Source organism: Pinus tabuliformis, chromosome 3_2 (genome assembly GCF_031772625.1).
Source record: "Pinus tabuliformis cultivar Carrire ecotype Pingquan chromosome 3_2, CPIR1, whole genome shotgun sequence".
NCBI classification, from domain to species: domain Eukaryota; kingdom Viridiplantae; phylum Streptophyta; class Pinopsida; order Pinales; family Pinaceae; genus Pinus; species Pinus tabuliformis.
The window spans coordinates 998,205,978-998,230,219 of NC_142302.1; the positions used below are offsets into that span (position 1 = coordinate 998,205,978).

Here is a 24,242-nt window from a genome sequence, read left to right on the forward strand (position 1 = left end):
AAAATTTCGATCTTGAGGTCTTCTATCTTTCTCCAGAAACTCGCACTCCTTTCCATCTCTTCTTCTAGACCTTTACCAACTTCACACTTCTAGCTTTCAGCTTCAAATATCGAATTATGTGTGAGAGTGAGATGTTCTCCAAATGAATTCGAACTGCCTTGTATATATAGCCTTTTAGGGAGGTCGAATTACTCTTCTTGAGGCTGACTTGATCTTCTTGAGGCCAACTTGGTGTGGAGGAGACTAAATTCATTTTGACTCAAAAAATTATTCTTTTTGCATGATTCAAAAGCCTAAGAAGGGTCTCTTTTAATGTACAATGACTCTAATGACTCTGAATAAATCCTAGAAGTCCTCAATGGGGACTTTGACCTAAGACATGATGACCCAAGCATGAAACCCATGCTTTAAGAAGTCATAATAATAATAATAATAATAATAATATTTTCTTCATTCTTTTGATTACATTCAAATACATTTCTGAAGACCGAACCTAGCTACAAATTTCTTCACTCCCTCTTAACTAGGGAGGCATTCATCAATACAAGTACAAGAAAGATCTTAGAACACATGAACCATGAAGAAATTTAGTCACCGCAATGCCATGGACTAAATTCTTGACCAAGGCAATCTATCCAGGTGGGACTAAGATGGACTAAAGCTTTCAGCCTCTCTAGGTACCATCAGGCTTACTTACTAACCATCAACCTAGGGATCTAGTGCGTATCCGAGATCAGAGCTCCATGACCAACGCCACCCTCCCTACTTCAGGGACTAGACATCAACACAAAGTGTCGGCCAGATGTCCTCCCAGACAATGTCTTACACACAAAGCCTCAACTCCCTGATTATTCCAATCAGTGATAAATCCTCCCTGATCAAATAGATCAGCAACAAATCTCTCTCAATCGAACTGATCGACAACTCTAATCATGTAAAATATGCTATCAAACTTCCGAGAAATTTACCTGTACAAACACAACCCCAATCAATAACAAACTTTCAAATGTACATGAATACAAACCTTCGAGGTCTTTCAAACAACTTGATGTTGCTTCTCAACTTTTCACAGTAGGACTTAGAACCCCGCGCACCCCACGCACCCGGGACGGGGAGACTCTCGGGGGTGCGTTTCCCCACGTCCCCCTTTTGGGGAGACTCGGGGAGACGCAAGGGGGTGCGTTTCCCCAGTGTGGGAGACTCGACTCCCCAAAAGGGGTGCTTCTGGGCGTCCCCCCCAAAAATGGGGTTCTTCTGGGCGTCCCCCCGAAAATGGGGTTCTTCTGGGCGTCCCCCTTCATTTTTGTCTAATTACCCTTTATAAACCAAAAAAAAAATTAAAAGAAAATGAAAATTAATTTATTAAAAAAACATAAAAAATAAAAATAAACTAAATTAATAATTACAAATAAAAAATTACATTAATATTGGAAAGTTAGGGTTAAAACTTAATTCAAGTTTTTAATTTTCACTTGCCGCCATTCATGAATCATTATGCTCTTACGGTTTACCCCTCAACGCATTTTTTTCTTCCATTTGCTCTTCAAACCTTCAGCGCATCCTCCCTCTTCTCCACGCAGTCCACGCAGCGGCTTGCTGTTAGGTTCAGGCTTCAGCGCTTAGGAACAGCTGAAAACTTGCAGTTCTTGCTCCACGCAGGCGGCAGGCAGCAACGTATCTTGCTCCACGCAGGCAGCAGGCAGCAAGGTATCACTATCAACAGCAGTGGCAGCGGCATCCTCCCACGCAACGTATTAACAGAGGCATTCCTCCCACGCAACGGCAGGCAGCAACGTATGGTGGGAGCATTGTTGTTTGAGGAGGTGCGGAGGAATTCCAATATAAACTTCCGTGACAGCAGTGGCAGGCACTGGGCAGCATCCTCCCACGCAGCGTATCAAGTTTCAAGTTCAACAGCAGTGGCATCAGGCGGCAGCGTATCAAGATTCTGATTCAACGATTCAGCAAATTTGCAGTGGCATCCTCCCACCCAGGCGGCAGGCAGCAGCGTATTCAAACAAGAAAACTCGTTTCTGAGGTGATTTTGTGAAGTAATTTTGTGGATTTTTTGCTGTCTCTGAGGTGGTTTCGTTGGGCTTCTCAGCGTTCACTAATCGGGCCATGTATTATTTAATGTTATTATTAATTATTAAACTGTTTTAACTTGTACCAAACCCTCCACGCAGGCAGCATTGCTGCTATACCATCGTCCTCCACCCAGCCGGCATCTTTGCTGTAACTGTAAGCCTGTAAAGTGTAACGCTATTCCAAAGTCCAAACTTCCACGCAGCTGCTCCAAACTGTACACAGTGAGTTTGACTGCAATTTTTTTTAATTTTTTTTTTCATGTTTCACTGTTTCAGTGTTAAAGTTTTGAAGTTTTTTCATTTACATGGCATTAAAAATTAAAAAACTCAGAACTGTAAATTCAATTGTTTGTCAAATTCACTGTTAAATTTTTTTTTTTTTAACTCAGAACTGTAAAATTTAAATTGTTTGTTAAATTCACCGTTTAAATTTTAATTTTTTTTAAGCAAACCCTTCTTGCAGGGCATTAAATAATACAAAATCTGCAAAATAAACTATTTGCAAAATGAGTGACAGCATTTAATTTTTAGATCAATGATTCAATGTAACAGTAAATTATAGAATGATGTAAATTATAGAATGATGATTGATGATTGATGAATGATGAATGATATGGATCAATGTACATTGTATTTGAATATTTCATATTGAATTTTATTATTGAATCTTGATGAATTAGCATTATTGAACAATGAATATGAACATGAAAATTTCAAAATTATATACATATATATAATATATATAATTAAAAATTATATTATATATACCTCGACGTCTCCCCGTCTCCCCTAAATTTCCCTAAAATTTCAGGGTTCTCCCACACGTCCCCTTTGTGCGTCTCCCCGCACCCGCGTCTCCCCGTCCCGGAGACTTGGTGGAACATTGTCTAGTTCTTCGGGCTTAGTCTTCTTTGGAGATCCTTCTTCAGCGAAATTGGCTTGACCTTTGCTTCTTTTTCTTGTTCTTCGGATTTTCAGGAAAGTCACTTCTATAGTGACCCATCTTGTGTCATTGGTAGCATTTTATCTTGGCCATATCAACCTTCCCCCTTGGCCCTCTTGACTTCTTGGAGTGTCCTTTCTTGTGAGAAGCAGAGTATGCATTTGAGACCTTTTCTTCTTCGTTGTTGGATACTAAAGAAATTATCATTTCTTCTTGGGTGCAAGCATTCCACAATTGTTCAAAGGTAGGACTTTATTTCCAACTATTGAGACTTGAAGCAAAAGAACTCCAAGTAGATGGTAATCCCAATAGTGCAATGATTACTAGCTCCTTCTCCGATACAATTTCATCTATGGCTTGAAGTTCATCTCTAATCCTTGATATCCTTACAAAGAAGGAAGCCACATTATCATATTTTGTCATCTTTGTAGTTCTTAACTCATTCTTAAAACTTGCTACTTGACCGATGTTCTTGATAGTGAACACTTTTGACAAAGCTTCATCCATTTCCTGAGCATGGTATATATTGGAAATGTATGGGACATGATTGTCCTTTATGCTCTCTACCATCAGTGTCATAGCCAATATTTCAAATTCTCTATACTTCACCTTGTCTGCATCACTGGATTCATCAGTAGGTTTCTTCACCTTTCCTTTGACCACATCCAAGACCTTTTTCTTTTCAAGAATGAGGTCAATCTTATTCTTCCAAGACCTAAAGTTTGATGCTCCTTCCAACTTGTTCTCACTCTTTATTGTGTTAGACGTTGTCCTTGAAGATAGTGAGCTTCTTCCCTTATAAGAGCTCCTTATATGATCCCTTGATCAATCTTTTAGATTTCTTCTAGTAGATACTCAAGACTGCCTTTTTCCTCCTTCACCTTAGCTCTGAAACCATGTTAGAAAATCAAAAAGGCAGAAAGATTTTCTTATATAGATAATTACTTGTGATTATTTTATCTTTATGTTCTTTTATCTTTTAGTTCATCAAGCAATTCCCAAAACAATAACACAAGGACAACAGATGTAGGAAGAAAGCCTGGGCAAAACTCCTATCTAGGGGAAAACCCAGTCAACAATTCTTCCTTCAATAGTTTCTCGAGATAATCCAAGACTCTAGACCCAGACAGAGACTTCCTCCACACCAAGTCAGCCCTCAATCCTTCTTGCAGATGATAACCCTTCAAAAGCAATTTCGCCCTAGCAGCATCAACAGCAGCTTCGACCCAATAGCAGCTTTGACCTAGCAGCTATAGCAACAACAGCTTCAACCGGGCTAGAAAAACTTCGATCTCCCTTGATACACCTCAAAAGTGAGTGAGATTTGTCCCAAAATTTCGATCTTGAGGTCTTCTATCTTTCTCCAAAAACTCGCACTCATTTCCAGCTCTTCTTCTAGCCCTTTACCAACTTTCCACTTCTTGCTTCGAATATCGAACTATGTGTGAGAGTGAGATGTTCTCCAAATGAATTCGAACTGCCTTGTATATATAGCCTTTCAGAGAGGTCGAATTACTCTTCTTGAGGCCGACTTGGTGTGGAAGAGACTAAATTCATTTTTGACTCAAAAATAATTCTTCTTACATGATTCGAAAGCCCAAGAAGGGTCTCTTTTAATGTACAATGACTCTAATGACATAATAAATCCTAGAAGTCCTCAATGGGCAATTTGACCTAAAACATGATGACCCAAGCATGAAACCCATGCTTTAATAAGTCATAATAATTATTATAAAAATATTTTCTTCATTCTTTTGATAAGTACATTTCACATACATTCATGAAGACCGAACCTAGTTACAAATTTCAACAAGATGTAGGCACTCAACGAGGGAAAAAACCCTCTTCAAGGGGAAAACCCAGTCAACTCTTCTTCAATAATAGAATCAAGTCAAAGTGAGACAATCCAGGACCTTTTCACCAAGACAAAGACTTCCTCCAATCACCAAGTTAGCCCTCCTTCCAAGTAGACAAATCATGCTTTAATCAACAATGGTTTCTTCCTTCAAAACTGCTCCAATCTAGAATTTCGGCCCCGAGCAACTCAGAATTTCAGACCAGTAGTTACTGCAGGAATTTCGCCCCTGCAACTTGCCCAAAAACCCTAGAAAAAGCACACGTGTGAGAGAGAGATGTGATAAAAAGTTTGATTTGGTCTTCCTTTGATTTGTTCTTCCTTCTCCTTGACTTCCCTCTCCTTTTTCTTACTCTTGTACCGCAGATCGAACTTGTAGATGATGGATGCCAAATAGGTCGAGCTTCTCTTCTATTTACACTGCTTCCACAAGATCGAAATGCCCCAAATTGGGTCGTCTTCTTCAAGGCAGGGCCGACATGGTGAGGAGGTGACAAATAGTGCTTTTGACTCTAAAATAATTTTCTTTACATGACAAAAGCTCAAGAAGGGTCTAATAAGTGTGACAAAGACTCTTAAGATTCAAGAGAAACCCTAGAAGCCTACAATGGAGGCTTTGGCCTAATAAATAAATAAAATGAGCATGAAACCCGTGCTTGAGAATAATTTTCTTTTTCTTTTTCAATTTTACAATAAATACATAATGACAAAGTACAATAGCAATTATGAAGACCAACCATAGTTACATTTTCAACAAAATATGCTCTAGCGGAACATGCATGCTCTTCTGCTCACTATATCTGCATAGAAACCGCCAAATTGATACAAAAAGAAGATAACTATCTCAAAAGAAAAATAAAAGAAGCTATAGAAATAGAGAAAATGAACAACAATTTGAACAGAGACTGGCCTAAAGCTTAACAATATTAGGAAACCTATTTTGAAAAAAGAACAAACGTAGTTATTTCAAGCCGACATGGAAACACATCTTACAATAATAACTATTTACAAAACTCATGCGATCAACATCTCAAATCGGGATTATGTTCACCGTGATGATGGATTTACATTTAAAGTTTGAAACGTTGTTTCTTAAACAACAATAGGTTCATTCCAAGCATTTTATAAAATATTAGTAAACATTAGCAAAATTAAGACACCACCAAAATATCGGTTAAAATCAGCAAACATTGTCTAGGCCAAAAAGTCATGATTTCATGATTCTTTTTGCAATATAATTGGGATGTTTGCAACACTAATTCCAAGACATTACGATGAAGTCGAAATCAAAAATACCATCATCAAAGGACTTTAAAGATATCTTAAATGTGATGCTTCAAGAAAATGAAAGTCAATATCAAGGATGCAAAAAGAATTTGATGAATTTATCTCAGAAAAAACAAAGAAACTTTTCGCCAGAGGAGCCACAATCAAAAATTACTTGCGCAAGTCAAGAAACCAAGGGATATGAAGCAGGATAATAAAAACTAGAACAAGAAAAAGGAAGATCTCGAGAAAGAATTCAAAGATAATCTAAAGGAGAAAGAAGAATAAAATTTGAACTTAAAAAACCTTAATCAAAGTTTATTAGAACAAATCAGAGGTTTAAAATATGAGAATAAAGTCAACAATCCACAAAATGAAGAGCATTCACGTCTAAAAATCATAATCAAAATCTACTTCAGCAAATTAAGAAGCTAAATAATGATAGACAGTTGTTGTAAAACATAATAGAACAACTTCACCAAAAGGAAGCATCAAAGTTTTCAAGTAAAAGGGTCCAAATTGTGGAAAAGGGAACAAATACAGACCCCATTAATCTCATAGCTCACAAAGATGTCAATCCAATTGACATCAAAACATGCTCAAAGATTGTCGTACAGACGATCAAAATTCCTAGTAAAGAGCAATCAACTAAGCAACATTAGTATGTGAAGGAAATCACATACCTGAAGTAAATCAATAAATCGCCACAAGCATGATAAGGGAAAACCAATTCACAAGAACTCATCAACATCCTAATCATAAGAGAAAACATCTCAACCAGTCAATGTATCCATGTCACCCAGGAAAAAACAACTGACTTGCGTTCCGAAAAATATTGATGCCAACACAATTAATTCTAATGAAAACAATTTATCCCAGGTATCGAGCATGTGTAAGGTTCCATAGAAGATCTAACTAGAATAGTTAGATCATTTTTCAGTTCGACAATTTTGCTCGACACTTAGAAGTTCATATCGTCTTGTATCATCAAAGATGACAGTTCCAAGAATTGGGAAAGGAGCAAAGACATTATGAGACTAAAAAAGATATCAAGCCTTTTCATCGATATGCCTTGAGAACAAAACATTTCTAAAGGAGAAGGCAATGTTATGAACATAAACATATTAATAAATAATAATAATAATAATGATTAATGAGTATAATTAATAATTATGAAAGGACGTGATTGTTAAATGGGACATGACTATTCATGAGAAGGCATCCCACCTTAGTATTTGCATGAGACCCTTATTTGTAACCAAACCATATCAATTATTCATACATTTATTCAATATATATTTATTTATCCTAAATCGATACTTTTATATTCCAAGTATTTTGGTTATTCTATTTGTGAGCCAAGCTTGGTTATCACATTGTCTTCTCTTCTTTTTTTCATGTTGAAATGTTATACTATCCATCATTTGTTTCATCCTTCTTTTAGTTTTGTTTGCATTCCTGATTTCACTCCATTTCTATTTAACGCTTCTTCAACATTCTTTTGTATTTCATTTTCCATTGTCTTGGCCATCTCTTCATCTATGACTGATTCTACTTCATGTAGATGCCTTTTTGCACTCTTAACATTGCTAAAGACGGAATTGATTACGATTATTCAACCTTTTGTTTTGTCATCTCTCCTTACAAGTTATTCCTTTGACTAATCGCTCTCCTCCTTCAATTTGCCTGCCATTCTCTCTTAAGCTATTAAAGTCATTTAGAAGTAATTGATTAAAGGTCTGCAATTTGGAAAATTGATCACCTTTCTTTGTAAGTTCTTCCTTAGCTTCTCTCAAATCATCTCTAGTTTTTTGCATATTTTCCTCCATTTTTGTTTCCATTGTCCAACTATTTGAGAAGGCCTTTTCAAAATCTTCCAACGTAAAAATGATGTGTATACATCAAGACTAGACCACCAATGATAAGCTTTATCCTTCAAATATTTACTTACCAAAATGTATTCTTCTAATTTTCCGTTGTAATATATAACCATTCAATAGGATCAATCCATCTTTATCTCCATTAATAAAAATTTAATTTTAAGGTTGCGGCCAAGCCAAACACCAAATTGGTGTATGAAACCCCCTTGTTTGTGGGACAAGGGATGCCCCTCCACACAGCAATTTCATCTAAAGTACATGAAGATGTACATAGTAGACCCCCTTGTGGATTTAAACCTGTGACCTCTTAGGATTAAAATCTGGGATTGCCATCAGTTCTTGCTTCAAACAATTGGGGCCTTTTAAGAACCCACGAATTCCACAATTTCAAATAAATATTATCCTCTATTTCCACTTCCAAATGCCCCTCGAATGCCAATCAAAAGTTATGACAAATTTAAGCTTGCCTAGTGTTTCGGACCCTTCTATGGAAACCAGTATACAGACCAACCATTTACTCGTTATATCCCGAAGGTTTTTGTTCCACTTTTGGTGAAATTTTAACTTGTAACAATCAGAAATATATTCTGCCCAATGCACTTTGTCTCAATAAATTTGAATCTGCCATGGTGAAGCTATGCCCAATTTACCAGATCCTAATACTTTATCCCAATGCATTTGGTCTCGATTCGGACATGCCAAAGTGAAGTTATGACAAATTTCCCAAACCCTACTACTTTTAGCCTTTCTTCAGAGAGAAAACTTATACAGATTGTAGATCCTTCATTTTCACACCAAATAATCTGAAATTTTGATTTGTAACACCTTCAGATGTTTTCTTTCACGAGAATCAAGTCACGTTGAATTTGGATGAGGGAACCTTGAGATATTTTCAATCAATTGCACTCGACTATTTTTTGGAAGATTTCACATATGAACCCTACTTTGCACAGACCCTATGTCCTAGGGATTCTCACTAATTTTTTAAGATTTTGATCAGAGACACTACTAGGTGTCTTCTTTCTAGAAAATCAAGCAGGCCTTAATTTAGAGTTTGGAATCAAAAGATATGAAGAGTTTAGTACAACACAGCACTTTTAGTAGCTCTTTCAGGACTAAACTTGAATCCCAACTTCTACAGACTCCATCTCTTAGATTCATGAGCCAATTCTGATGAATTTTAACCACAGATACTTGTAGATGGCTTCTTTCCAAAAAAAATCAAGCAGCACCTGAGTTTGGATATCCCAATCAAAAGTTATAGCTCCAGGACAGAATTGTACTCCTTGAAGATGTCATTCTAAGAATCCCTTGCTCTTACACCACTTGTTATTAACTTATTTTCCATTTGGGGCATAACATAAAAGGATTGCTATACAATTATAAGTCATCAGTGGCAATCATTTAACAATCACTTCTCTTGTAATTTATGGATTTTGTTAGATTGTGTCCCTAGGCAATCACAAAGTCCAAGATCACAATTGTCATGAGTTGTAATCCTTGTCTTTGATGAGGTGTTGTCATGATCCACTGATGAGTTCCTAGTGAGATATGGATCTAGAATGGTCAAACTGATGTACTACAAATTCATACCAAGAGATCAATACATTGTGTTGAAGACGGCTTAAGGCCTTTTCTGCCATCTTTTGTCTCGTCTTGCTTGTGCTCCAACACAACAGATTTTCAGATTTAAGAAAATACCTATTTTGGGTAGCAGGATTCCCCTGTTTACCTTTCGAGGGCAAACAACGTAGAAATTTCAAGAATATGTAGTTTAATGCAATCAGAAATTTTACCTTGCAAGGAAGTGTCCCAGATCCAATCCCTGTTAACTTCAACCTTAGGGCTGATCCAAAATATTATTTTACAGTAGCAAAGAGTGGACAATATTTTATCTTACTTCAACGCAATACACTAGGAAACCCAAGAGAAAATATATCAAACATATGACAAGAAGTTCCACCCCTTAGGGCACACTTTTCCAAGCATAAACCGGATCTGAAATCAGTTTAATTACTGCAGATTTGAACTAATCCTTTCCAAAGAACATTGAACCAGTAAATTTATTATCATTAGTTCTACTGAAATTTTGATCCTAAACCCAAGACCTGCTTTAAATTTGATATAATAAAAATATTAAACACCTACAGCACTACTGATATTTCTATCTCTGAAAGGCCCTATCAAAAAATCCAGAGTTGACAGATTTAACTATTTGTACCTCATGGATGTGTCTCGGCACTTATTTGGATTCCCAAGTAATGCATTTTAGTTCTAGTGCATAAATCTGTGTATATACCTGAAAAGTTGAAATAGACTTATCTTGACATATGGTCAAGGTTCATGCTAGCCAGATACCACATATGACCAAACATGGAATCACTTTGCGCTTCGTAAATTCCTTTTTCATAAACCAAGCTTTGATGCATTCTTCGATGCATTTTCATGCCACACATTTTCAACGTGACCCATAGGGGATTTTTTCTCCTACATTCATATTCCTTTTTCATAAACCAAGCTTTGATGCATTCTTCAATGCATTTTCATGCCACACATTTTCAACGTAACCCGTAGGGGATTTTTTCTACATTTGTCCTCAGCCAGCAGCAAGCAACACTTGACAGCCACCAATGTAGCCGATATTGTGCCACTTGATCTCCGCTCCCTAAGCCAGTCATGTGTTCCCTCGCCCATTTGTTAAGAGCATTTGTTTGAAGGTGGGCCATCCAAATCCTAAAGGTATGATTTTCATTGTGCAATCCAGTGCTTATACTTGTTTTTCCTTGGGCAAATTGGGCATGGATTATTGGGTGACTTGGAAGAAGGAAGGTTTTTGACTGTAGTTTTGTTCCCTCACCTTAAATGGGAGGTTAATCCTCAATCCTAGTCCTGTGGGAAACCCCAATTTTGGTAGCACAATCTTGTTTTCTCATTTCACATTTTTCACTCCCCTTCACACATTACAAGCCCTATTTCATCGTCTTCCCACTCTAGGTCCACATGACCACTAGGTCCACAAGGCTCTGGTACACCCCCTACCCTTGTCCACATGTTTGGTTTGGCCCTGGAAATGTTGCCCTGAAGGGTGATGCAGCGAAAATAACGAGTTAAAAGCATATCATGGCCACAAACAAAAGAAAAGAATATCAAAAAATGCAAAAGATGGTCGGGACATTAAAAATAGCGCATGGGAAAAAGCCAAACATGAGCTCTACCTCTTCATTATGGCCATCACCCTGGTTCCTAGGGCCCCATGAGTGCCCCCCCCACATCATTAAGGAACCCATGCATGTCCCAAACCCTAGTGGGCGATGAACTACTCCACCTTAAAGGGGTAATAATTGTTTATATCATATAGAGCGTGCTCCCATCTCTTGGAGCCCCGAGCAATATAATAAATAAAAATCAAGAAAATGCAAAAGGCAAATGAAGAAGGTTGGAAAAACAAAGGATGGGGTGACTCATGTATCCATGATTGCTCACTCTTACATCTATACACCTAAATATGTGGACATCCGCATCATTACCACCCTTGAACCCATGGCATTTGGCCTTAAGACTGTTGTGTCCCCATCCATCTCATTAGTATTCACATGACCACTATCAATTGAAGGATGTACCTTGGACCTATCTTTCCCCTTAGGGGCTGGGAACACCTAATAGAGTTGTTTATTAGCCACTCCTACCTATGGAGGTAACACTATTACAAGCTTAAAGCCCCAAATTTGGAAGGGAAACCCATTATGAAGTCTCAATTGTGCCCTTGATTAACAAGTTTGGTAACTGGTTCACTTAGATGCACTATTGAATTATTATACCTGATGGTGAGGAAGCACATTAGATCTTACATGTAATTGGAAAGTGGTTTCATCATGGGTTGGACAACTTAATTAGGGCCCAAGCCCACCAGAGGATCACATTAACACCCCTAGGGAATGCGTTGAGAGCCATGGGACTCCATTATGTGTTAGAGCATCATTTCATCCCATGGATACCTTCAACACCTTCAAAAGTTCGTTCATTGCCCCACATTATTCGTGAGATGATGCACTTGGACCAATGTGCCCTAGCTGGCTTATCATGATCATGGCAGTTGATCCAAGGCCGAGAGGAGGTTTGTCTCATCCTTGAGACATGGGAGGGCATTCACCTGTTGATTTCTGGTAGCATCGGATGTGCTCTAAGCCTCAAAATTTGCAGGGAGGCTTGGACACACGTATTCCACAATACCCAAAAAAAGTTTTGGAAAATTCCACCTGGAGACAGTTTTATTAAAATAATAATTATTTTTAATAGAAGCCTAAGTCTAAACTTAGGAAATTAAAATAATTAAAGGGTATTAATCAAACTGTGGATGAAACTTCTAGAAGAAGATGAGGATCAAACCAAAATGATCAGAGCCATTGATTAGCATCTAATCTAGGCTATTGGTTCTCAACTGGAGGATTATAAGAGGAGGCTTGATGGGCATTTGGAAAAGATCAAAGGTCGAATTCCTGAAGAGAGCAGCGCAGCAATTGCCAAAGAGAGATTTGAAGTGATATCTTGCAGTGAGGGCAGGGATAGTATCCGGAGGGAAGTTTTCTTGGACCAGAGAGTACAAGGAAGAGATGGTAGAGAGACGTCCAGAGAGGCTGACGCAGGGCCACGCAGAGCTACGCTATGGCAGCGCAGAGCTTCAAAGGGAAATCGAAATTCTGCTAAGGAAGTCGGGTTTCAAATCCAGAAGCCAGGGTGTGAGATTAGGAGGCCTGAGAGCTGAAGTTTCTAGCCAGTAGAGGATCAGAAGGAAGTGCAACGCAGTCCCATCTGCAGCGATGCAGTGACTGCGTGGGAGTGACGCAGAGGCTCATCTCTAGTGCAGATCAATGTCGTTTCTTCCAGTGATGGGGTGAGATCATCTCACTACTCTTTTTGTCCAGTTTCTCTCTATATTGGATAGCCAGTTGGACATCCAACGAATTGTACTTAGATTTACTACTACTTAATAATACAAACCCTCAGTTGCTACACCGGTTTTCCCACTAGGTTTTTCCGGGGACATTTGTCCAAAAATAATTGTGTAGAGATGTGTGTGATGATTATTTCTCTCCTGTGTTGTATTTAGTTTAAAAAAAAAATCTTTGTGTAGGATGCAATGTATTTAATTCGATATTTGTCCTAGCACACAGCAAGTAAATTGTTTAATCGAATTAACAATTAGAAGAATTAACATCAGTTGCTGCAGTAGGAATCGGGTAATCGATTCTTCACATCACCATCATCAGAGCCCTCATTTGGAGCATTGCACAGGCTTTTCTTTCACTTGGAAACCCATGAGACTAGCATTTGTGCCCCAAAACCACTATGGGGCACCACATGGTGACTTGCATGGAAAATTAGGGGTCATCCCCTAATTCATCTTTATTGGAGGCATTTCTATCATCATGGCACTTAGAGGACTCAACAAGGCCCTCCAATGGCCCTTCTTCATCATGACGTCATCATTTTGGCTCTCCATTCAAATAGAACTCTTCCTTAGTGTTTCCCCTTGATGATCTCAAATTTTGAAGGAATTCTCAAGGTTAGTTCTCCATAAATCCTTGTGCCCTGTAAGGGAATCTAGTTTGTTTTTCTTAGATAGGTGGCTTCCTTGAGGGTTGTATGAGCCTTGTATTCAATATAATAAATCATAAGAGGCCCTTTCCTCTCTCTTACCTTGACCTGGTGAATACCTTGGAGGAATTTCTTCCCACGATCATCCCTAAAAACCCTAGGTCTAGTGTAAGTCCTTAGCAGGTCTCTCAAGTGTTGAGAAATCTAGGGGCAACTAGATTAGGTGATTTCTCTTACTTTGATAACTGTTTGTGATGTATTTTTACTTAACTTGATTAGCTTCTTCTTACACTTGGTTATTATTAGTGTTCTTTATCATCAAACAGCTACCAGACAATAAAATCAATGAGACAATAGGACACAAGATGTAGGAGATCAGCCAGGGCCAAAATCTCTCCAACTAAGAGGAAAACCCACAATAATTCTTCTCTTCTTATAGAACTTCAATTGATGAATTCCAAGACCTATGACCCTTGACCGAGACCATCCAAGGCCAAGTCAAACCTTGCATCCAGCAACTTTTGCAATTTCGACTCACTGAGAAAATTCTTCTGGATCTTTGACCTGCCCAGCAAATTCTTTTGCAACTTCGACCTATCCAGCAAATTCTTCTGCAACTTCAACCTGCCTAGCAAACTCTTCTGCAACTTCGACCTGCCCAACAAATTCTTCTGCAACTTCAACCTGCCCAACAAACTCTTTTTTCCAGCAAATTCTTCTGCCCAGCGAATGTAGAAACCCTAAGACGAGAGAGAGAGAGAGAGAGAGAAGGCCAAAAACTTCGATCTAGTTCTTCTCCTTCATTTTCGTCCTTTTCCAGGTTCTATCTTGAGAAGATCGAACTTGCTTGAGTGAGTCTCCAAATGAGGTCGAGTTCCTTTTTATTTATAGGCTTGTGAGGGGTACGAGTTGCTATCTTAGGCTTACTTGTCCCTTCATGTAGGCCAACTTGATCTTTGCACCATGACAAAGTCCTGGAGGGTCTTTTGACTCTATTTTGACCAGTGTGGAAAAAGTCCCGATAAAATCGGGATTTATTCCCCAAAATGCGATTTTTTCAAGAAAAGGATTAAATCGGCCGATTTTTTGCCGACTTTTTAAGAAACGAAAAAATCGGGATTAAATCGAAAAAGTCGGGATTAAATCGGGACTTTTTCCAAAAAATCGTGGTAGTTTCTTTAATGATTTTTTTTTCTTTGAAAAAATCGGGATTTTATTGAAAAAATCGGGATTTTATTGAAAAAGTCGGGATTTTATTGAAAAAGTCCGGATTTTTTTAAAAATGAATATTTTTGTATTTTTTTAATTTTGCCGACTTTTTGCCGACTTTGCCGAGTTTTTCAACTTTTGGACCCTTGCCGAATTAATCCCGACTTCGACTTTTTCCACATTGATTTTGACACAAATAAATTCTTTTTACAATATGTAACATGCCCAAATGGGTCTTCAATACATGACAATGACTCAATTGACTTGTAGACTAAATAACAAGCCCGAGAAGCACTCAATGGGTGCTTGACCTAAAAATAAATTTCTCTTGAGCATGAAACCCATGCCTCAAGGACAACAATAATAAATATATTTTTTCTCTTTTCATTAAATACATAAAATCATGATTACATATGTCATTATGAAGACCAAACCTAGTTACATATTTCAACACTCTCTCTTCACTAGGGAGGTATTCATAATCCATGCAAGGTACTTGGACATTTCTGAAGAATTCTCATAAGAAGAGTCGGATTGGTAACCCATATGTGTAGCATCATATGATCCAGCATTGTCACATAGCAAGGCCTTGACTAACAACTCTATCTCTCCACAAGATCCTAGCACAATGCTGCCAAGACCAATGATTTATAGACACCTTCATCATTGTCTCTCAAGGAACATACCACACTCCGGTGTTGACATGGTATGTCGTTCCAGGGCTATTCTTATCTTGGATTCCCAATCCTCAAAGAATATCGGTCCTCTATGACTACTCTAATCTTGGATTCCCTACCACATCCTCAAAGAGTATCGGATGTGAGATGCTTACCCAACCCTCCATTCTTTCTTCCCAAAGTGAAGACAAGAATGATGTGTCTATCTCTCCCTCTCAACTAGGGAGGATATACTCATTCCTGTAAAAGGAATGTACCCAAGCTCCCTCTTATCCATGGACTTGTCCAAGCTCCCTCTCAACTAGGGACTTGCTTCCAAGCTCCCTCTTAACTAGGGACTTGCTTCCAACAACAACTTTCTTCTTTAGTGGAGATCATGGGACTTTTTAGTTGCTTGTATGATTTCATGCCATGGGCACCTTCAACACCTTCAAAAGTTTGTTCATTGCCCCACATTATTCGCGAGATGATGCACTTGGACCAGTGTGTCGTAGTTGGCTTAGCATGATCATCACAACTGATCCAAGGCCTAGAGGAGTTTTGACTCATCCTTGAGACATGGGAGGGCACGTACCATCATCAGAACCCTCATTTGGAGCATTGCATAGGCTTTTCTTTCACTTGGAGACCCACGTGACTAGTATTTGTGCCCCAAAACCACTATGGGGCACCACATGATGACTTGCATAGAAAATTAGGGGGCATCCCCTAATTAATCTTTATTGGAGCGTTTTCTATCATCATAGCACTTAGAGGACTCAACAAGGCCCTCCAACGGCGCTTCTTCATCATGATGTCGTCATTTTGGCTCACTTATGGATGGCTTTTTCATAACTTATGATAGCAAATTCTCTTGGAGAAGGAATTTTGGGAATCCATTTGAATAAAACTCTTCCTTAGTGTTTCCCCTTGACAATCTCAAATTTTGAAGGAATTCTCAAGGTTAGTTCTCCATAAATCCTTGTGTCCTAGAAGGGAATCTAGCTTGTTTTTCTTGGATAGGTGGCTTCCTTGAGGGTTGTATGAGCCTTGTATTCGATAGAATAAATCATAAGAGACCCTTTCCTCTCTCTTACCTTGACCTAGTGAATACCTTGGAGGAATTTCTTCCCACGATTATCCCTAAAAACCCTAGGTCTAGCATAAGTCCTTAATAGGTCTCTCAAGAAAAGCAAAGAGCCTATTTGAAGTGTCAAATCATCTTATAAAGCTTCTTGAGAGGTCCTATCTCACCTTTGGAGTCTTGATCTTAGGCATACCTATTATCATTGCAAATCTCAAGCCCTAAGTCTTGATCTCCATCCTAGGTCTTTCTTGGAGAGCCCTTAGCTTCCTTGAAGCATTGAGCCTTTATTGTGTCTCTCCTTGAATGGGCCTTGTGAAATCACTTCATACCTAGTCATTGACATATTCATTACAAGTGATTTCCTCTTGCCAGGACTCCTCCCATCGGTGAAAGTCCGTAAAGAGCTGGGGACACTAACTGAGGTGACAGTGGGCCTCTGTCCCATTGTCGTCACTAGGTCTAGTAGTTGTCCCATAGGTTCCCCCTCCTAGGGCCCTGCTAGATTATGTGGTCACAGGGCAGAGCAGAATCCAACTTAGCCTTTCAGTCACCGTGTAGTCTTACAGCCCTGTTCTAAAACTTAATTCACAAGGTAGATAACCCTATAGCAAGACAAGAAGCCAGGTAGCCTCTTTGTTCATAATTGAACGAACCAGTTGATAGGAAGTAGATTTAAGTTTTATGGAATTCAAATTAGATTCAAATTGTTAGAACTGTACTGGAATTCGTTGGCTATATTTGGATAGTTGGCTTTCGGATTACATTAATCCTATTGAATTGTTGCCTTACACTATATGGTTTGACATATTGATGAATAGAATTGTTTACTGAAAGTTATGTTTATGCTGGAATAATTGTTTCTAATTCTAGAAAGAATTATGTGGGTAAAACCCTAGTTGCTTAAGAATAACCTAGCGCAAATAAATCTCCTTAGAATATTACAGTTTGAAGTTATTGACATGACAATGAGGTTGAAGACTATGTCTAGGGTTAAATGCACTATTGATTATGGTTGAAAGAGAGCTGATAATAAACCATATAAATGTCAAAATTATTTGTTGAACTTGTAATCTGCATATTTGCCAAGACAGAGTTTATGGTTGAGTGAGTCTACAGACTTGTTGAAGTGTGTTGACCAATGTTGATCAAATTGATAACAACAAGTGATCAATATTGCTACTAATGTGGTATTAACAGCAATGGCACCAAGGTCATTGACAGTCGTGGTTGGACAGTGATCAAAGCAGTGCTTATGAAGTGCAGTGATCAGGTGCAATGACTAAGTAGGGTAGCCGGTGTGATCTAACATATATTTCTTTCTTCAAGGTGGCAAGGAAGTGCAGGGTGGAGATTGAAGTCTCCGTCAAGTTGGAGCTTGAGAACACTTCAGGGTGGTACTAGGGCAGCAAATTGATGCTAGCAAGGTGTTGGAGCATCCTTCCAGTTGGAGATGGTAAAACCAAGGTGTTGGCATATCCTTTTAGTTGGAGTTGATAAAACCAGGGGGTTAGAGCCTCCTTCCAATCATTGTTAGAGAATCTTGGAAGTTGGAGCTTCTTGTTGATGTAATCTTCAGGACATATATTAAAAGCATTGTGGTTTTTTCCCATTTGGGTTTCCATCTAAAAATGTCGTGTACTATGCTTGATGTTACACATTTTTGAATGGTGTTGTTAACAGTTTAATGTTTACATGATATGATTAAGATTGTGTGTCCAATACTGATCCCGCATCCCCCCTCCCCTGCTCAGTGTTGGTAAATATTCCAACAATGTTTTACATTGGAAGCAAGAACGCAGAAAGTTCTACATGACCCTCAAAGCAAATTCTTCAAACAAGAACATGCCCTAGATATGCCTCTTACACATTAACTAACAATTACACACATTGGCCAATGAAAGCATTAGGGGCCATCCTTTCTTCATATACCAGCAGTCATTGTCATCTTATTGATGCATTTTCCCCTTATTGAGATTTTCAATGTTCCCTTTATAATATTAAAATTTAATCCTATTTCAATTTCTTTCAAAATCGGCCCCCTGGCTCTGGCTTTGTGGAATCAGCCCCCTTATTTTTTGGCCTTGGATCACAACATAATGACATTGTAAAAAGGACGAGCCTCTCTCTCTCCTTTCAACACTCCCTCTTAACTAGGGAGATATTCATAATCCATACAAGGTACTTGGACATTCTCATATTGAAGAATTCTCATAAGAAAAGTCAGATTGGTAAGCCATCTCATAAGCTATTATTTCATCTTATCCCATTGCATCTCATTATATCAACCAGCATTGTCGCATAGCAAGGCCTTGACTAACATCTTATCTCTCCACAAGATAAGAGCACAATGTTGGGGAGACAATGACAAATAGACACCTTCATCATTGTCTCTCAAGGCACATACCCCATCCAGATGTTCTCAAGGTATGTCCTTTTAGGACTATTCCTGTCTTGGATTAACACATCCTCAAGGAATTTCCTCTTCCACTACTCTTATCTACTAGATACCCTACCACATCCTCAAAGAGTATTGGAATTCATATGCTTACCCAGTCCTTCATTCATTCTTCATAACATGAAGACAAGAATGATGTGCTATCTCTCCCTGTCAACTAGGGAGGATCTACTAATTCCTATAAAAGGAATATACCCAAGTTCCCTCTTACCTAGTGACTTGCCCAAGCTCCCTCTTAACTAGGGACTTGTTATCAACAGTAGCTATCAACTTCTTTGGTGGAGATCATCGTACTATCAGTGGCTTGTAGGGCTCCTCATTTCGGTATCATGTCATGAACTTCAACTTCTTCATCATGGAGCCTTCATCTTCTAGATCTGCTTGTAGGGCATCGGCCATCTTCTTCATCACTTCCCTTTAATGAACCATGGGGTTGAACCAATAGTCATGTCATCCTTCTCTTCATCAGAAAGAGATCTTCTAGATATCATCTGACTTTCCTTCATACAACTACCTTTTCCAAGTCATGTTTCTTTCAAGATCTTCCATCCAATCTCATGAGTACTAGTTGTAGGTGACTTTCTACATCCCTCTTTTGGTAGCCCTGTAACAACCCAACCAGATGCTTTCAAGAATCAAAATGAACATTAAATCAAAGTTACCCTTTTATCATGGCCTTTTTTTTTGTCATGACATCAGTTTCTAGTAGCATCAACATCCTGCACATGTATGAATACATCTCCAAGACACATATTACCAAGGTTTTCCTTTTCCGACATACATATCAGGGTCCTCATACCGTCTTCATGAAAATGTCATAGCTAATCCTTCTAGATATCAGATGTTGATCACTTATCTTATCTTATAGATGCATCTTCCCACGAAGTCTTCTTTCATTTTCTTCACATATTGCCTCCTCAAATTCTTCTATACATAGTTCTTGTTGAGTAATCTAGGGCAACTAGATTAGTTGATTTCTCTTACCTTAATAACTACCTGTGATGTATTTTTATTTAATTTGATTAGCTTCTTCTTTCACTTTATTATTATTAGTGTTCTTATGAAACAGCTACCAAACTATGAAGATCAATGAGACAAGAGGACACAAGATGTAGGCTGTAAGCCAGGCCCCAAACCTCTCCTCTTGAGAGGAAAACCCACAAGAATTATGTTCTTCTTATAAAATGTTCAGATGACGAATTCCAAGACCTTTAACAAAGATCCCTCCAAGACCATGTCAAACTTCTCCTTAAAGAACTTCTTTCTCACAAAGTCAACTCAAGTCAAACTTGCCTCTTAGCAGCTACAACTTCTCCCATGATCAGAAATTCAGACCTGCAATTATGACTGCAACTTTTTGCACCTGTTGCAAAAACCCTAGATGGCACGTGTGACACAATTATGGTGAATTTTTGCTTCCTTTCTTCTTTGTTTGGACAACTTTCTATCCCTTGACTACTCAGCTTGCAAACTTAACTTCTTGTCACCGAAACTTCGGCGTCTCTTGGAAAGTCTGCAATTTAATATTACTGCAGCAAGGTGATGCCCTAATTCTTTCGCAGGTGTGGGATATTTAGCCCAAGAACACCTTTCAAAGACTTTGTTCTTTTCCTTCTAGTCTTCCTCTTCTTCACTCTTTTTGGGTCTCCTTTTCTTCCTTGATCTAACTTGATTGGTGCTTCTCCAAATGAAGTCGAGCTCTTATATATAGTCTCTTTGTGGAGGTCGAGTAGCTGTCCATGAGACCAACTTATCACTGCTTGTAGGCCGACTTGTCTTGAAGGAGGTCTTTTGTCACTTTTATGACTAAAATAAATTCTCTTGACATAATACAAGACGCGCAATGGGGTCTTCTTCATATGACAATGAATCAATTAATTTCTTGACTCAATAACAAACCCTAGAAGCACACAATGAGTGCTTGACCTACAAAGAAATTGACCTTGAGCATGAACCCATGCTACCAAAAATCATAATAATAATTTTTCTTTCTTCTTACAATATACAAGAATCAAGAGTACATTTCACATTTACAAAGACCGAACCTAGTTACATATTTCAACACTCCCTCTTATCTAGGGAGGTATTCATAATATGGTACATGGACATTCTCATATTAAAGAATTCTCGTAAGTGTCGGATTGGTAAGCCATCCCATAAGTTGTTTTTTCATCTTATCTCATTACATCTCATCATACCGACTAGCATTGTCACATAGCAAGGCCTTGACTAACAGTGCTATCTCTCCACAACATTAGAGCACAATGTTGGCGAGACAATGACTGATAGACACCATCACCATTTTCTCTTAAGGCACACATACCCCACGGATGTTCACAGTGTATGTCCTTCTCAATGTTGCACACATCGCGATCGGGATTTAATCGGCGCCGGGAAAAAATCGGAAAAATCGTTAAAATCGGGAAAAAATCGGAAAAAATCGTTTGGCACAAAAATATTCATTTTTTTTCATTTTTTTTCAATTTTTTTAATATCTAAACCATCTACAACATAAAATAAATACATTGACACATAAATATGATAAAAAAACTAATATATAAGATGTTCAATATCATTTCTAGCGCTAAAATCACACATAACATTGAATCATGTCCTGAATAGTAAGTCCTGAGTCCCAAGTCCAACTCAGCCTCAAAATATCAACAAAAAATATGATAATGTATCTCATCATGTCATAATGTCATATACAATAAAATGAAAGTCTAATCCTATTGATTTCCTCTGCCCCTCTTGCGAGAATATGGCACAGCTTTCTCTTTCCCTCTAGATGTAGAAGCTGGTGCCTGTGGTGGTGGAAATGGCAGTGGAGTCTGACGTGCTCTAGAAGCTGAAGAACTAGTAGTAGCAGCTACAAGAGGCTGAGGTGGACGGAGACCACGTCCTCTACTGGTGGTAGTGGTAGCCCGGGTAGCCCGGGTAGGCGGTGTCACCTCCTCCTCCTGCTCCTCCAACTCCTCCTCCTCCTGCTCCTGCTCCTGCTCCTGCTCCTCCTCCTCCTCCTCCTCCTCCCCCTCCTCCTCCCCCTCATCCTGCACTAACCAATCCTCAGTGGGATCCATGAGAGGCCTCTCGGTCTCAACCCTCCATTCAGCAGTGGTGTCAATCCCATCCAATGAGATGGCTTCCGTATCAGGTGTCTTCTCTAGTTGTTTCACCCACAATCGAAGATTGTAGTAGACATAGACCATGTCATTAAGTCTATGGGACTCCAACCTGTACAAAGTTCATGAAATAATAAATTAATAATTAATATTATAAAAAAAATATTGTTTAAAACTTTAATGAATTCAAAAATTTATTTGGAAATTTGCAATATTTTAAATGTTTAAGTGTTAACCTATTGCGCTTCTTGTTGTGTATTTTTTCAAATACACTCCAATTGCGCTCACATCCCGAGGAGCTGCATGTTTGGCTGAGGATGCGCACGGCAAGATTTTGCAAAAGGGGTACTCTGCCACCATACATCTTCCACCATGCGTCTACAACAAAATTACAAAGAAAATTTTAAATAAACATAAGAAAAAAATGGAATTTGAAGAAACAATGAAATTTGAAACAAAGTTACAAAGTACATACTACAAACTAAAAAATACCTGGGATTTTAACCGTCCTATCATTGATAGCCATCTCAAAGCCAAATGTGCCACCTGACAACTTATATTGCTCAATTTGTCTAGAGACCTCCATACGTTCTTCTGGAGTTTTCACCATCTTCTGGACACAGGTTAATAATCCTTCCACGACCTCAACATCAAAATTAAACCCACATGCATAAGAAAATGCAGGGTTCAGGAAAAGGCCAGCAGCATGAATGGGACGATGGAGTGTGTTGTTCCATCGCTCATCAATGACCTTCCATAGAAGGAGTTGTCTCTGGAACCCATCATCTCCCTTGTCATCATAGTAGGACCGAATGGCTTCTTTGGCCCTATCCATGGCTTCATACAAATAGCCCATTGCGGGCTTCTCACCATCTACCAACCGAAGAACCTTTACCAAAGGTTCTGTGACAGCGCACACCTCCTGCACTCCCGCCCAGAAGTCTTCTTGGTATGAAACAAGTCTGCAGACGGCCTCTCCTTCTGGTTTGCGGCTCATTGGCGAAGAACGCCACTCCTCTGAAACAAACATTCTCTTCAAATCCCACATAGAATTCAAGAGGGATTGAAGAGATATGAAACTCGTCGCAAACCGTGTAATGGCGGGGCGCACCAACTCTTTGTTGTTGGTGCATTTTCTCATCAAGCTAAGCACAGATGTGTGATTGTAAATAAATTTTGTGATGGTTTTTGATGAGTCAACAGCCTCTTTGACAAAGGGAATTTTCCCTATGTCCTCTAACATCAAATCAATACAATTGGCAGCACAAGGTGTCCAAAATAAAGTAGGATGCCTGTCCATAAGCAATCTACCAGCAGCAACATAATTTGCAGCGTTGTCCGTTATGACTTGGACAACATTTTCTGCACCCACCTCCAAAATAAACACATCCAGCAAATCACATAAATTTTTTGCATCTTTGATTTGATGAGTTGCATCAACAGATTTGATAAACATAGTCCCCAAGGGACAACTAACCAAGAAGTTTATAAGGGTTCTCCCCTTTTGGTCAGTCCAACCATCTGACATAACAGTGCATCCTGTTTGTGCCCATGATGCCCTAAAATCCTCCAATCTTTGGGTGCAGTCACGCTTTTCATCTTGAAGAAGCCGGCCTCTGAAATCATGAAGAGAAGGGAGTTTGTACCCCGGGCCAACACTGGCAACAGCATCAAGAGTAGGTTGGAAAAATGGATTATTCCTTATAATGCTGAAAGGAATATCACTCCAGAGGAGAAATTTTGTCATCAACTTGTCAGCTTTTTCTTTTTCAGTTCTTTTCATCATTGAACCGATAGTTGGTTGTGAACCAGGTGTGGTTCGAGGAACAAAATATGATGATGCAGCAAACGGATTGACTGACGCTGCAGTAGAACCTGTGCCACTTGGCCCACTTCCTTCAACTGACCTTCTTAGTTGCCTTTGAGTTCTTCTTTGGCGTCTCTAGTGTGCTCTAATTCTCCCAATGCTCTCATGGCTTTTTGGATAATTTCAGCATTTGTCTTTAGACAGGGCCCCACATCACGTCCAGGGATTTGTGCAAGGTGGAACTTCAACCTGTACACCCCCCCGAATATTTCCTTTCCAC

General features: G+C 38.9%; 2 protein-coding genes across 2 annotated transcripts in view; both read right to left on the reverse strand.

Annotated features, from left to right (window-relative positions):
• Positions 1-24,242, reverse strand: part of LOC149183976 (trans-Golgi network-localized SYP41-interacting protein 1-like) — a 102,650-nt gene that overhangs the window by 11,516 nt on the left and 66,892 nt on the right.
• On the reverse strand, positions 21,573-23,455 carry LOC149183977 (uncharacterized). The gene is made up of 3 exons (XM_089417985.1): positions 22,648-23,455; positions 22,392-22,533; positions 21,573-22,267 (listed from the first exon to the last, which is right to left on the reverse strand). The coding sequence occupies exons 1-3, from the start codon at positions 23,453-23,455 to the stop codon at positions 21,763-21,765; spliced, it is 1,455 nt and encodes a 484-aa protein (XP_089274111.1). The 3' UTR covers positions 21,573-21,762.

Bases quoted from the DNA above. Each gene is read 5' to 3' on its own strand.
- LOC149183977 (XM_089417985.1), bottom strand. From the start codon at position 23,455: ATGGACAGGCATCCTACTTTATTTTGGACACCTTGTGCTGCCAATTGT. The intron at 22,534-22,647 runs GTATTTTTTAGT...ATTTTGTTGTAG, and splicing joins TAGGACGGTTAAAATCCCAG to ACGCATGGTGGAAGATGTAT. The intron at 22,268-22,391 runs GTTAACACTTAA...AACTTTGTACAG, and splicing joins CACAACAAGAAGCGCAATAG to GTTGGAGTCCCATAGACTTA.